General features: G+C 42.3%; 1 protein-coding gene and 1 pseudogene across 4 annotated transcripts in view; one reads left to right on the top strand and one right to left on the bottom strand.

Annotated features, from left to right (window-relative positions):
* Positions 1–2,220: 2,220 nt before the first annotated feature.
* The window catches only part of HSF2BP (heat shock transcription factor 2 binding protein), a 105,958-nt gene continuing 92,971 nt past the window's right edge, over positions 2,221–15,207 (bottom strand). For all 4 annotated transcript variants that reach the window (XM_066259265.1, XM_066259266.1, XM_066259269.1 and 1 more), the window contains one exon: positions 2,221–3,401. In XM_066259265.1, coding sequence (XP_066115362.1) covers positions 3,193–3,401 — 209 coding nt within the window. In that variant the 3' untranslated portion in view covers positions 2,221–3,192. The remainder of the gene's footprint in view (positions 3,402–15,207) is intronic.
* On the top strand, positions 8,112–8,983 carry LOC136323771 (large ribosomal subunit protein eL32-like; annotated as a pseudogene).

Below are 15,207 nucleotides of genomic sequence, written 5' to 3'. Positions count from 1 at the left end.
CCTCAGGTACCTGGGCACACAGGGCATCTGGAACCCCTTCCTCAGCCTCCTTACCTTCTAGGATGGTGGCAAGTAAGTGTTCTTCAGCCAGTGGGACAGTTACTTCTATGCCGACCTCTGCCTCTTTGTTCCCCATAGGGCTTTCCTCCCGTCGGAAGGTTATGGTGGCCTGAAGTTTCTGCAATAAGCCCCTTCCAAGCAGTGGGTAAGGGCAGTCTGGAATGACTAGGAAAGAGTGGGTGATGGTGCCTCGACCTAAGTCAGTAATTCTTGCAGTGGCCCATGGGTAGGCTTCTGCTTTGCCCGTTGCCCCTATTATCTTAGTAGTTGTCTTCTGCATCTGGCCCTGTGGTTTCTTTAGGACTGAGTAGGTGGCTCCCGTGTCGACTAGGAAGTCTATTGGCTTTCCTTTGACTGTTAAGGTGACCATGGGCTCCTAGGAACTGACGGGAATGGAGCCCTGGCCCTGTCAGTCTAAGGTTTGGAGCAAGACCTCTGGGCCCTGTCTTGGCCCTTGGCTGTTGGCCTTCAACCTTGGACACTCTCTTTTCCAGTGCCCTTTCTCCTTACAATAGGCTCATTGATCCTTGTCTATTCGCTGTCCTTGACCCTTCCTCTGTCCCCCTTTCCCTTTGGGAGGAGGTTTCTGGGAAGCAATCAGAATTTTGGCAATTTCCTTCGCCCTGCCAACCTCTGGATCATCCCTATTGACATACACCTTCTGGGTTATCTCTAATAGCTTGCTTCTATTCTCTCCCTCGAACCCCTCAATCTTCTGAAGCTTTTTCCTAATATCTGAAGCGGCCTGAGTCACAAAGGCTATATTTACTAGTCTCCTGTTCTCTTCTGCCTCAGGATCTAGAGGGATATATACTCTATAAGCCTCTATGAGTCTCTCTAGAAAGGCTGCTGGGGATTCCTCTCTTCCCTGAATGACTTCACTAACCTTACTGAAGTTGGTTGGCTTTCTAGCTGCTGCCTTGAGCCCCCTCAACAGAGCCCAGCGATACTGGAGAAGCGCGTCCCTTCCCCCAGCGGTATTAGGGTCCCAGGTAGGAGGTTAAGACGGGAGAGCATCTTCTATTTCCCTTCTTCCCTCCGAGTTTCCCTTTATTCTCCTAATACCGCCTTAGCAGCTTCTCTCATTATTCTGTCCCTTTCTTCAGAAGTGAAGAGGGTTTGTAAAATCTGCTGACAATTGTCCCATGTGGGCTGATGGGTCCTAAAAATGGTCTCAAGGAGAGATATTAGTCCCTGAGGTTTCTCGGAAAATGGGGGATTCTGATGTTTCCAATTGTATAAATCACTAGTGGAAAAAGGCACATAGATGAGGCGAGGAGGTGCCCATGGGCCAGCATCTGGTGCCAGCGGCGCCTCCTGGAGGAGGAGGCAAAATGGCTGCACCTCCCAGAGGAGGAGGCAAAATGGCTGCGCCTCCCGGAGGAGGAGGCAAAATGGCTGCACCTCCTGGAGGAGGAGGCAAAATGGCTGCGCCTCCTGGAGAAGGAGGCAAAATGGCTGTATCTACCCACACATCCATATACAGATATTGGTCTGGGTGGGGAGCCCTATAGACCATGGCTCTGACAGCAAACAAAGTTGGAAGGTCAAAGGTGCCCTCTGTGGGCCGTCCCACATTAAATGCAGGCCATTCCAGCTGGCTCAAGGTCCGGAGGAAACCTGGACTCGGCTGCGGACCTCCGTACCCCTGAGCCCTCTTCTGGAAATCAGAAAAATTCTTCAACAGGCACTCGAGCAGGGATCCCAGCACAGACTCCTGTTGTCCCATCCTGGATGACTCAGGAATAATGAGAAAGGGTAGGATACAGGCAACACACACTATTAACACAAGGAACACACTTGTCTCTCTCACACTCAACTCAGTCATTCGAGCTCAGACAAAACGCAGCGCAGCACGGCGCAAAAAGGATTCCTAATGTGACCGGTCACCCCTAAAGTTAACAAATCCAAACATCCAAATTTCAGAGAGCAGCGTCCCGCTTCTGAAAGCCCTGGGTAGGTTACCGGCGGAGTCCCACCTACTACCTCAGGAATGTGCGCTCCGGAGCCCAAAAGCCAAACCAAATGAGGATCCTCTGTGAATACTTACTCAGCTCGAGCTGTCCTTCCAGTCTCTGACCCAAAACTCCGCCAAGGGAGAATCCCGGGTGAGCCCCCAAAATGTTGCATCCACCGGGTACGAGAACAAACATCGGAGACTTTCAGGAGTTTAGATGTTACTTTATTGGCCAGTTTAACCTGCGCAGGGGCGAACTCCCAAGATGTCCAGAGACACCGTACTCACAAGGAACTGCAAACGGGAGTCGCGCCTGGCGCTTACAGCCAGGTCCTTATATATCCTAAGTGAGCAAGCATAGTATAGAAGCAGATGTGGCAGTTAACTATTCGCTAGGGAGGTTGCACGCAGCATAGCAACAGGAGCCGGCATAGCAACAGGGGCCGGGTTTAGCTTAGTGGCGAATTTCAAACATAAACTTCTGATAAGGGTCTCTGACCTTCTTTGTCAGGGGCCTTATCAGCACTCCCTGTTCCTGCCAGCACTCCCTGTTCCTGCTCTTTTAATAGTTACAGTTGTGGCAGCCACAGCACATCTCCCTGAATCTAACAATACACAGCTTCCCAATATCAAGTTTGTAATATTTCAGAAAATTGCTGGAGCACATCGATCACTCTTCTGACTTTCTTTAATCAAAAATAAGAGGCATAAAAATAGAGAACTAAAATGTCTAATGGCATCTGAACTAGCAGGTTCATGAAGAGGTTTAAAGGTAAAGTTGCATCTGAGGGTTTAATTATAATTACTAGAGAGAAAGTGAATTGTTTTTCAATGTATCTCAGGAGAATACTGACCAGTGGGGTAGGTGGTTATTTAAGCTCCCATTTCGGGGGGGGGACCCCCAGGTCTCAGAAAGTCTCCTGAGCAGCAGGAGCCGCTCTAGGAAGCCAGGCACAGCTGACACAGCCGTTCCGAGAAAATGGATCCTTTCTCAGGCTTCCCTTGGCAAGATTAGCCACCCACCCATAGGTACCTTCACTTCCAGAAGGAAGTTGTGTGGATCCATACTAATTCACAACCGTCTCTAGTCAAGAATAGCTGGCCATCTCTAACACATGGTACAGTGATGGTTTCAGAGCGCAAAGTGGGAACCTGGGGGAGGGGAAGGGACATGCCTACACATCACACTCCAGAGCACGAAGGTCTTCCAGGAGCTCCTGGGCCACGGTCTGGAGGTGGGGATTGCGGCTCTTGGACATGGCCAGGATGCGCTGCCTGGGCAGCGAGCTCCGGAGCTCAGAGGATGACTTGGAGAAGACTTCTGGTTCCAGCACCACTGACTGGACAAGTCGTAAAACATGAAGACACACCTCTGCATCTGGATCTAGGGGAAAAGAGGTTAACCTTCTGGTTAGAATAAAACTCCTAGAGAAATCTCAGGGTAGAATCTACCCATCAAGGGTTCTTAGATTTTTTGAATGACAGATTTGATAGTTTTGAAAACTACAGGCTAACTCAGTGGTTCTCAAAGTGTGCGCCAGGGCACACTGGTGTGCCCTAGAAGATTTCCAGGTGTGCCCTATAGTATTCCAGAGAAATATGTGCCTATTGGGGACCAAAAAACCAACAGGGTTTTTGGAGTTTAGATTTTTGGGGGACAGAGGTGTGGGGAATTGGCTGTAAGCTGACAGTCTGCCCAACCCCCCACCTCACTTGCCTGATTAGGCTGCAAAAGGCTGTTAAGCTGTGGTGCTGGATTATTTACACTACCCCCCATGTTCCCCAGAAAGACTGGAGGCAAGTTTCTTCTATCCTTTGTTTGGTGTAAAGTTAAGATGATATGTATGATGGGGGTTTTCTGCACTCAACACAATTAAGAGTAAAAAGAGAGGAATTCTTCAGTGTATTGACAAGGAAATGAGAGTTTGCCTTTCAAATATATGCCCAAATATTGAAGAAATCACTAGGACACATCGGGCTCATGTTTTTCATAAACACAAGAATGAAAAAACTTACCGCATTTGCGCCGGGACCTGCCAAATTTACTAAATCTTACTAAGAATGTATCCATATATATAAAAAGATAATGTTTTTGTCATTTTTTACATTTTTTAACCCCTCATTTTTACGAATTCTAAAAAGGATAATTCAAAAAATGTAACATAAAAATGCTTTTTAATGTCAGAATAAATTTAATTTTGTTGTAGTTATTTTGTTTAATTACCATAAAAGCTCACTTGGACTTTATATTTTTTTCTTTAATATTTGACTTATTATAACATATTTCTCAGAAATTTGTATATAGTGTGCCTACAATTATTTGTAGGATTTTAAATGCGCTCCGACTTCAAAAAGTTTAAGAACCACTGGGCTAACCCATAAACAGCATCATTTCTTGACGTAAAAGCTTAGCTCATAAGAGCAGCATGACAAAACTCAATCATCATCTATTTAGTAACATCTTGTCTTCAAATATTACTCACAGATAACTTTAAGATACTGAACTAAAAATGTCAGGGCTTTTCATGTCACTGACTATAATTCTGTCCACTTGCAAGGTTGTTTTTAAAAGTGTTACTTCACTTTCACTCTGCCTGCAGCAAGTTCCTCCAAAGCCACACATGGACGTGGCGTCTGTCCAGGACACAGTTCCAGAGTCATGGGCTACAGCATTCACACCGTAGTTGGTTTTCCCATGTGAGTTACAGAGCCTGTTAGCCCTGCATGTATTGTAGCAACCATTAAAACCAGCTGGACTGAAGCAACATAAAGCTCTACCCCTTACCCAGGTGGATCCAGCTCTCTTCACCCTTTCTCCCTACTGGGAGCCTTTAAGATGCCATTAATTCACTTCTTGATTGAATATTGTAATTAGAACTGGGCTAAAAATCAGTACTTCTTTCTTAGACTACACTTAAAAAAAAACCTTTTCAGTAAATGGATTGAGAGAGTGGACTGTACAAACCTTCAGTGAGAACTACCACAATACCAGGGCCCATCCAGAGCTTCCCCTATTGAATCAGAACTCCCAGGGCATCGTGAGGATGGCTGTGATGGGGAAGGAAAAAAGAGGCCCAGCGTTGGAGTCCTCTTACCTCAAGAGAGGGGAAGGGAACTATCTCTAGTACAAGACCTGCCAAGGGCACTAGGCAGAGCATGGCTCACTAGGGAGCACAGGATCACTAGGGAGGACAGGATCACTAGGGAGGACAGGCTCACTAGGGAAGACAGGATCACTAGGGAGGACGGGCTCACTAGGGAGGACGGGCTCACTAGGGAGGACGAGATCACTAGGGAGGACAGGAGCACTAGGGAGGACAGGAGCACTAGGGAGGACAGGAGCACTAGGGAGGACGGGCTCACTAGGGAGGACGGGCTCACTAGGGAGGACGGGATCACTAGGGAGGACAGGAGCACTAGGGAGGACGGGATCACTAGGGAGGACGGGATCACTAGGGAGGATGGAATCACTAGGGAGGACGGGATCACTAGGGAGGACGGGAGCACTAGGGAGGACAGGAGCACTAGGGAGGACGGGAGCACTAGGGAAGACGGGATCACTAGGGAGGACAGGATCACTAGGGAGGACAGGAGCACTAGGGAGGACAGGAGCACTAGGGAGGACGGGATCACTAGGGAGGACGGGATCACTAGGGAGGACAGGAGCACTAGGGAGGACAGGAGCACTAGGAAGGCCCCACTACGCCAACACAGGTGGACTGGAGTTGAACCAAAACAACAGAGATCTCCCCTCCATCCTCCACCAGAAGCCCAGCAGACACCCAGTAGCCAGAGGGGCAGTCTACAGCTGGGGCAAGAGCAAAGGATGGAAGGACACCCTCTGAGGCACAGACCCAAAGGGAAGGCCAACAAGCTCAGGGGGCAGAGGAATGCTGAGAAAGGCACTCTAGCAATGCAGCCCCACCTTCAGCACAAGGAAAGGTTAGAGGAATTTGTGTGTGTGTGTGTTAACAGTAATCCCTCATTTATTAATTATCTATTCCAATTCCTTTGCTTTTTCATATAAATTCTACAGTAACTTTTTCTCCCATTATTAAAAATTTTGCTGGTATCTAGATTGAAATTGCAACAAACCAGGATATTAATCTGGAAAAGCACTGACATCATTATGCTGAGTTTTCCTCTTTGTTTCTTTTTTTTGGTCTATATGTATATTTTTTGTATTGACTGTTTTTCACTCAACATTATGCTTTGGCAATTCATCTGAATTGATTATAGAAATTGTAGTTCATCTATCTTCATCACTGCATAATTTATTTTCCATTTTTCTATTAATGAATATTTGGGGGTTTTCATGATTTATGCTATTACAAACAATGCTTCCATAAAAAAATTTTAAGTACCTCCAGTGAGACTTTCTTCCTTTTTTTGGACCCACAAATCCCTATTCTACATGTTCTTAATGAAGCCTTTATAAATTTTAAAATAAAGCATACACAAAAAGAGAGAGAATAATAACTAACTCTATGTATGTACTCATTAGCCAGCTTAGTCATGTCTAGTATTTCTTTCATCCCCCTTCCCACTCCCTGCCACCTTGGCAACCAGCCATCAGTTTGTTCTCTATCTATGGGTGTGCTTCTGTTTGGTTTTGTTTATTCATTTGTTTTTAGTTTTTTTTAGATTCTACTTATAAGAGAAATCATACAGTGTCTGTCTGACTTATTTCCCTTAGCACAATGCCTTCTAGGTCCATCCATGCTGTCATAAACGGCAATATTTCCTTCTTTTTATGGCTGAGTAATATCCATATATATCACATCTTCTTTATCCATATATCTGTTGTTGGACAGTTAAGTTGCTTTCATATCTTGGCTATTGTAAATAATGCTGCAATAAACATAGAGAGTATATATATCTTTTTGAATTAGTGTTTTTGTTTTCTTTGAATAAATAACCAGAAGTGGAATTGTTGGGTCATATGGCAGGTATATTTTTAACTTTTTGAAGAATCTCCATACTGTTTTCAATGCTGGCTGCACCAGTTTACACTCCCACCAACAGTGCATTAGGGTTCCTTTTTCTCCACATCCATGTCAACACATGCTTGATTTTCTAATGATAGCCATTCTGACAGGTGTAAGGTGATATCTCGTAGTTTTGATTTGCATTTTCATTATGGTTTGTGATATTCACAATCTTTTCATACAGCTATTCCTCTTCGAAGAAATATCAATTTAGGTCTCAGCCCACTGTTAAATTTTGTGTGTGTGTGTGTGTATGTGTTAAGTTGTATGAGTTCCTAATATAGTTTGGATAGTAACTCCTTACTGGATATATCACTGGTGAATATCTTCCCCTTCAATAGTCTTTCTTTTCATTTTGTTGATGGTTTCTTTTGCTGTGCAAAAAGTTTTTAGTTTAGCCTGACCAGGCGGTGGCGCAGTGGATAGAGCATCGGACTGGGACGTGGAGGACCCAGGTTCGAGACCCCAAGGTCGCCAGCTTGAGCACAAGCTCATCTGGTTTGAGCAAGGCTCACCAGCTTGAGCCCAAGGTCACTGGCTTGAGCAAGGGGTCACTCAGTCTGCTGTAGCCCCCTAGTCAGGGCACATATGAGAAACCAATCAATGAACAACTAAGGAGACTAAGGAGCCACAACAAAGAATTGATGCTTCTCATCTCTCTCCCTTCCCGTCTGTCCCTATCTGTCCCTCTCTCTGTCTCTGAACTTTTTAGTTTAATGGAGTCCCATTTTTGTATTATTTCTTTTGTTCCTTTGTCCAAAAAGATATATCCAAAAAGATATTACTAAGACCAATGTCAAAGAGTTTACTGCCTATGTTTTTCTCTAGTTTTATGGCTTCAGGTCTTATATTTAAGACTTTAACATATTGTGAGTTTATTTTTGTATATGATGTAAGAAAGCGGTCCAATTTCTCTTTTTTTAAACATGTACCTCCACCCTCAGCAAAAGGAAAGGTTACAGGAACCTGAAGCCAGGGTGTACAGAAGGTAACCACCACAGCAACAAAACCCAAACTCAGCTTAACACCTGACATACTGGCAAGACGTGGCCTTTCCAGGAGGAAACACTACTGACCTCATTCTCCCCTGCAGGGGTTGGTACGCTATGGCCCAAAGGCCAAATGCAGCCCATGAACCGTTGCTGTACAGGCTGTGAGCTAAGAGTAATATTTACACTTTAAACGGTTATTTTAAAAATAAATAAATAAACACACAGAAGACTAATGTGTAACAGAAACCGCATGTAGCCCTCAAAGCTCAAAACATTTACTACCTGGTCCATTACAGGAAAGTTTGCTAGACCCTCACACATTCTCTACTGCCCTGTACACAATGTCCAACATTCAATCAGAAATGACAATGACAAAACCAGGTAAACAAAAACCTCCCGCAGCGAAGTGATAAAGTAATCATCAGAGCCATGCTGAGATGACCCAGATACAGGAACAATCAAAAAAGGAATGTGAAATAAATATTAAAAGACAGAGAATACATAAAACAGCAAGACCCAACCAAACATTGTCTATACTGAAAGCCAAGATAAATATAGCTTCTTTCTCAACACTGCCTATGGAGATGCCCTCAGGCTCCTCCCCCACATCAAGTCCAAGATTGGCAAAAAGGAGACTAAAAAGTTCATCCAGTACCCAGATAGATATATCAAAATTAAGTGGAACTGGTGGAAACCCAGAGGCACTGACAATAGGGTGTGCAAAAGATTTAAGGACCAGATCTTGATGCCCAACATGGGCTGTGGGAACAACAGAGAACAAAGCACACACTGCCCAGTGGCTTTCAGAAGTGCCAGGTCCACAATGTTAAGGAGCTTGAAGTGCAGCTATGTGCAACAAATCTCACTGCGCTGAGGTTGCTCCCACATCTCTTCAAGAACCGCAAAGCCACTGTGGAAAGAGCAGCCCATGGGCCATCAGAGTCACCAACCCCAACGCCAGGCTGCATAGCAAAGAAAATGAATAAATAGCCTATATGCACACAGTATTTGTGTTGATAAAACCATAAAATTCTGCCAAAATAAGATAAGTATAAAGGCATAGGTTAAAAGTAAAAGAATATTGAAAATATGTCACACAAACACTAATTAAAAGAAGGCTGCAGGGTTCATATTATAACTGACAAAGTAGACTTTGGAAGAACTATTACTAGAAATAAGGAAGGACTTTGCAGAATTATAAAGAGGTCAAAGTGCCAAAAAGACAACAATTTTAATTACATATGTAACCGAACAACAGAACTTCAAAAAACACAAAGCACAATACAAAGGAAACAATTCACAATTACATGTGGAAACTTTAACATCCTTATTTCCATTATTAAATTTAAAAAAGAAAGAAAATCAGTAAGAATACAGAATCCCTGAATAATAAATACTATCAACAAACTTGACCTAATTAACATTTAAAAGAATTCAAAGGATGTTCTGTGATCACAAGGGATTAAATTAGAAATAATGAAAATACATAATAAACAAAATAACAGAAATACAAAATATATAACAGAAAAACATCTGAAAAATTCCCAAATAAAGTAACACAGTTTTAAATAATAACTGTATCGAAAAGGAGGTAGTCATAAGGGAGACTAGACAATATTGTGAAAACAAAAATGCAACATTATCAAAATTTGTGGGTGCAGTCATGTCAGTGCTCATAAGGGGAAATTATAGCCCTCAATGTTCATATTAGCAAAGAGCAAAGGTCTCAAATTAGTTATCACAGCTTTCCTTTCTTATTTAAAAAATTTTTTAAATCTGTTTTGCAAACGCAGTTAGGAAATAAAAAGACAACCACTGGACTGGGAGAAAATATTTGCAAAACTCCCATCTGATATAAAAAATCAAAAACAAAAAAAAAACACCCCAAAATCCTGAATCCAGAATATAAAGATAATGCTGAAAATTCAATAATAACAAAACTCAATAAAAATACAAATATTGATTGACTTACGACCTATGCAACTTACGACCATTCGACTTGACGATCACAATCGCTAGCCACGACTGCTCCGTGTCTGGCAGCGCAAGCGTTGCCCAGCTGGGCGTATGACAGTGCGAACCAGCTTCCAGCAGCACTACCATCTCCGAGTGCACCATTTCAATTGTTATCCCAGACTCGGTACGGCAATTTGTGTTTTGTGCCTTGGATATTTTTCATCAAACCCCTCCCAAGATGTCTACCAAGAGGAAATTGTCTTTGCAAATATTAAACCAGTTGTACTGGTAATGCAGTGTTTTACTTAAACCTGACGAATGTAAAAATAAGAAACAAAATGGTGTAGAGATGGTACAAATGGCATAAAATGAACAAAGAAAATTATGATATATAACAATAATGAAAGAAAATTATGATAAAATATGACTTAGAGATTTTTATAACATCATTTTACAGTACTGTACATATAGCCTACTCAACTTACGACCGAATCGTGTTACGACCGGTCTGTCGGAACCAATTGTGGTCGTTAAGTTGAGCACTAGCTGTAGGCAGAATATCAAATCAGCACAGGAGTTTTAACCTGCTCCATTTCTGACCTGGGCTGGCTCACCCTGACTTAGGCAACCTGATGGTTCCCAAAAAATATTTGAAAAGACACATCTTTTCATGTGCTTACTTGCCAATTGTATATATTCTTTGGTTAAGTGTCTTTTCAAATATTTTATTTACAATGTCTATGCTTATAATTGCCAAACACTGGAAATAACCCAACAACCTTCAACTGATGAATGGATAAGACAGTGGTATATTACAGAAGAGTAATCAGCAATAAAAGAAATTAACAACTTATACACACAATAACATGATGAATTGCAAATGCATTATGTTAAGGGGAAAAGTCAGAATTTAAAATCTATATATTCATGATTTTGTTTATATACCATTCTGGAAATGATTAAAACTATAGAAACAGATATTTCAAAAAGAGAAAACTGAGTCAACAGAGAAGAAAAAAATCACTCTATAATGATTCAATAATTCTAATATAAAAAGGATTCCTAGAATTGAAAGGTATACGTTACCAAATTGAAAGAGTGCTTTCAGTTTCCAACAAAACTGGTGAGAGACATGGAACACACCAGCCACAACAACATGAAGCTTCAGGTCAGAAAATGAAGAAAAGACAAGACTCTACAGAGCTTCTAGAAGGAAAAACAGATCACATACAAGAATCAGGAAGCAAAACTTCTCAACATTGGACATTAGAAGATAAAAGCCAGAGCAGAGCTCTCAAGTCCCTGTGCTCATCCTCCACTGTCCCTGACCTGTCTTCCCCATCTCAATAAACAGCACTACCATTCAACTAATGCTCAAGCCAAAAATACAAGTATTGCTACTGATTCATCTCCCCCTCCCTTCACATCCATCAGCAGTCTTGTTAACTACCTCCACCACACACCAAATCTGTGACCACCACCCTAGGCTGGGCTATCTTGCCTCACTGAGACCACTATAATCCCCTCTCAGTGGCTTTATTTTATACTTCCATTCTTTCCTCTTCCCATTCTTTCCACTTGCCAAACAGCAACCAGATGAAACCTTGTAATGGAAATTAGAATGTCACTTCCCTGCTCTCCAACAGATCCTCACCATGTCCAGGATAAAACCCCGGTCTTCAACCTAACTGAAGACGCCCCACCTGATCTAGCCCTGCTGCTTCCCTGAACTTATCTCTCAGCACTCACCCCTCCTCACTGTGCACCAGTGACACTTGGCCAGCTCTCATGTTCTTAGATATGCCTAAGTCCTTTTGTACTAGATGTCCTCTCTACCCAGAATGCCCTTCTCCCAATCCTCATATGCCTTGCTCCTTTCAAATTTCAGCTTAGCAGTTTTAGTCCAATATGTAAAAAGCTTGGAAACTGTCACTCCCACTCTTATAACAAGAAAACCAGAAGAAACTTAAAATCAAAGACTTTTCTTGGAGCTATATTTGAAATGAGGTTGCGGTGTAATGACAGGCAAACCTAGAGAGTGACAGCCAAGATCAGGAACAGAAGCAACTGGAGCCTAAACTGACAAGAACACATAAATAATCATTTTGACAAATTGCTGGAAACTATGTGTGAACTACCATGACAATAAGAAACTTCTGGGGGTATGGCAATCTTGGAAGGACCCCCCACATTCTTGTAGGTTTGACCTCCAAGAACCCCACTAGATTCTCACATGGTCTGGAAGAGGGAAAAGAAGAGTGACCATTCTGTAATACACCCAGGTTGCTTCCCATGACAAACTCTTCTCTCCAGAAGAGACTTTATGAAGCTTTACCCACCCCACGGGAAGGGTTCTGCTTCTACTACAGCCCCTTCCTCCATTCCTGAGTCAAAGATGAGAGAGGGCACAAAGATGTGAGGGTCACAGTCCAGGGATACAGGCCACTGAAGATTAAGATTTAATCAAAAGATGATAGAATACTCTCCCTCCTCTCACACACCTCAAGTGACACCAACAAGAACTACAAACACAAAGGCTCATAGCTGGGAGACAGAAAGACACAGACTTCATCTAAGAAGCAGTTCTTAGGGAAACCCAAAGGTGACAGGTAATGGTGAGAACAACAGGAATATGAAGCCTCTAGAATCTCCATAGAACACAGCCTAGCCCCTAGCCAGATTAACATAAAACCACTCAAGTCCTATCTACCCGATAAATAATGTCTATCCTTCAATCAAAAATTACAAGGTGCCTGAACAGGTGGTGGCGCAGGCAGTGGACAAAGCGTCAGACTGGGATGCAGAGGACCCACGTTCAACACCCTGAGGTCGCCAGCTTGAGTGCAAGCTCATCTGGTTTGAGCAAGGCTCACCAGCTTGAGCCCAAGGTCGCTGGCTCAAGCAAGGGGTTACTCGGTCTGCTGTAGCCCCATGGTCAAGGCACATATGAGAAACCAATCAATGAATAACTAAGGAACCGCAACAAAGAATTGATGTTTCTCATCTCTCTCCCTTCCTATCTGTCTGTCCCTCTCTCTGACTCTCTCTGTCTCTCCCACAAGAAAAAAAAATTACAAGATACACTAAAAGGAAAAATGCACAGTCTGAAGAGACAAATCAAGCATCAGAACCACACTCAGAAATGATAGAGATTTTTGGAACTATCAGACAGGGAATTTAAAATAACCATGATTAGGACGCTAAAGGCTCGGTATTAGTCAGCTCAGACTGCCAAAACAAAATACCACAGATGGGGTGGCTTGCACAACAGAAATGTACTTTCTCACAATTCTGAAGGCTGACAGTTCAAGATTAAGGTGTCAGCAGAGCTGGTTTCCCTGAGGCCTTGTGCTGCAGATGGCCTTTTCTCTGTGCTCACACATGCCTGGTGTCTCTCCCTGTGTCCTAATCTCTTCCTATAAGAACACCTGTCAGATTGGATTAGGACCCACCCTACTGGCCTCATTTTAACTTAATTACCCCTTTAGAGGCCCTATTTCCAAATTCAATAACCAAGATACGGAATGATTAGGGCTTTAACATAGAAATTTTCAACAATTCAACCCATAATAGTCTCTAATATGAGAACAGAGCAATGTAAACAGAGGTAGAAACTGCAAGAAATAATCAATTTCAGTTTAAATATTCTCTCCTCAGAGTCAGACTCTTACCAGCAATGTAATTACCCACTAACCCTGTTACCCATCACCCTACTTTAATTCTCTGAATACCATTGGAGTTATCTTCTCTCCTCTCCAGTGAAAAGCTTCAGGAAACAAGGACTTTGTCTGACTTGCCCATTACTTTACCTCCGATACAATAAATATTTGCCAAATGAATGAGAAGATTGTATTTTATGTGGCTAAGGCTGATGTAATACAAATGATAAGGAAATTTCAGAACAAATAAAATAACTAGGCAAGCTGCAGAAACAGAAGTCCTTCAAAAAAGGGAAAAGTAAAACAAGCTACTAGAAGTCATAAATAAGACACACAGTCAAGGGTACAGCCCAACAGGAACAACTTCAGGTGACATCATCATAAGGGAACAATCAGCTTGGTGACAGCACTGGAAGGGAACACAGACTAAGGTTAAGGCAATTGTCTTCTAAGCACCCAAACTGTACAGGAAAGAATAAGATGGAACTCTGTCTGGGCCACCGATTAGCAAATTCTAAGTTATAACTACACAATTTTATCTTTTTATTCCACAGTTTGTCTTTTAAAATAATCATAAGAAACCTAATTACTTGAGACTGAAAACATTCCCATACATGGCTCAATTTTGGGTTTAGAAATGGGTGAAGCAACTTGAATGAGAAAAGGCATTCACCTGACCCCAAAACAGATATGACACAGATGTTAGGCTTATCTGACAGGAGTTTCTAAACAGTCACCATAAAAGTTCTTCAAGGAACAGCCATAACATGCTGGAAACAAATGAAAAAACAGAAAGTCTCAGCAAAGAAACAGAAGATATAAAGAACAAAATGGAAACATTACAACTGAAATATATAAAACTTGATGGAGACAAAATGGAGGGGCCAGAGAAAAGAATCAGTGACCTCGAAGCTAGGACAACAGAAATTACCCAATTTGAACGACAGGGAGAAAAGAGAGGAGAAATGAAATGAACAGAGCCTCTGCATCTACTGAGACTTAACAAAGATTTAACATTCATGTCATTGCTGTCTGGAAAGGGAGGGAAAGTCAGCAGGGCTAAAAAATACTCCAAGAAATAATGACAGAGATTTTGCTCTATTTGGCAACAGACACAAACCTACAGATCCAAGAAGCTGAGCAAATGCCAAACAGAGTAAACCTCAAAAAATCTGTGCTAAGACATATGACAGCCAAACTTCTGAAAACTAAAGACAAAGAAAAAGTCTTGAAATCAGCAAGAGAGAAATAACACCTCACCTATGAGAGAAAAACAATTCAATGATACTGGATTTCTCATCAGAAACTGTGGAGGCCAGAAGGAAGTGACACAATATTTTCCATGTGTTGAAACAAAGAACTGTCAACTCAGAATCCTTTATTCAGGGAAAATGTCCTTCAGGAATAAAGGGGAATCAAGATATTCTCTGTTGACCTACTCTGAAAGAATGGCTAAATCACACAAAAATTTGTACAGGAATGTTCATAGATACATTATTCAGTAACAGCCCATTGACACTGGCCCCTCATGCAAGTCATGCCATAGATAACAGCCCAGGGAGTCACACGCATATGTAAGTTCTGATACAACTTCT

Source organism: Saccopteryx bilineata, chromosome 2, assembly GCF_036850765.1.
Source record: "Saccopteryx bilineata isolate mSacBil1 chromosome 2, mSacBil1_pri_phased_curated, whole genome shotgun sequence".
NCBI classification, from domain to species: Eukaryota; Metazoa; Chordata; class Mammalia; order Chiroptera; family Emballonuridae; genus Saccopteryx; species Saccopteryx bilineata.
Note: the sequence above shows the minus strand (reverse complement) of the source record. Positions and strands in the feature narration are given on the sequence as shown.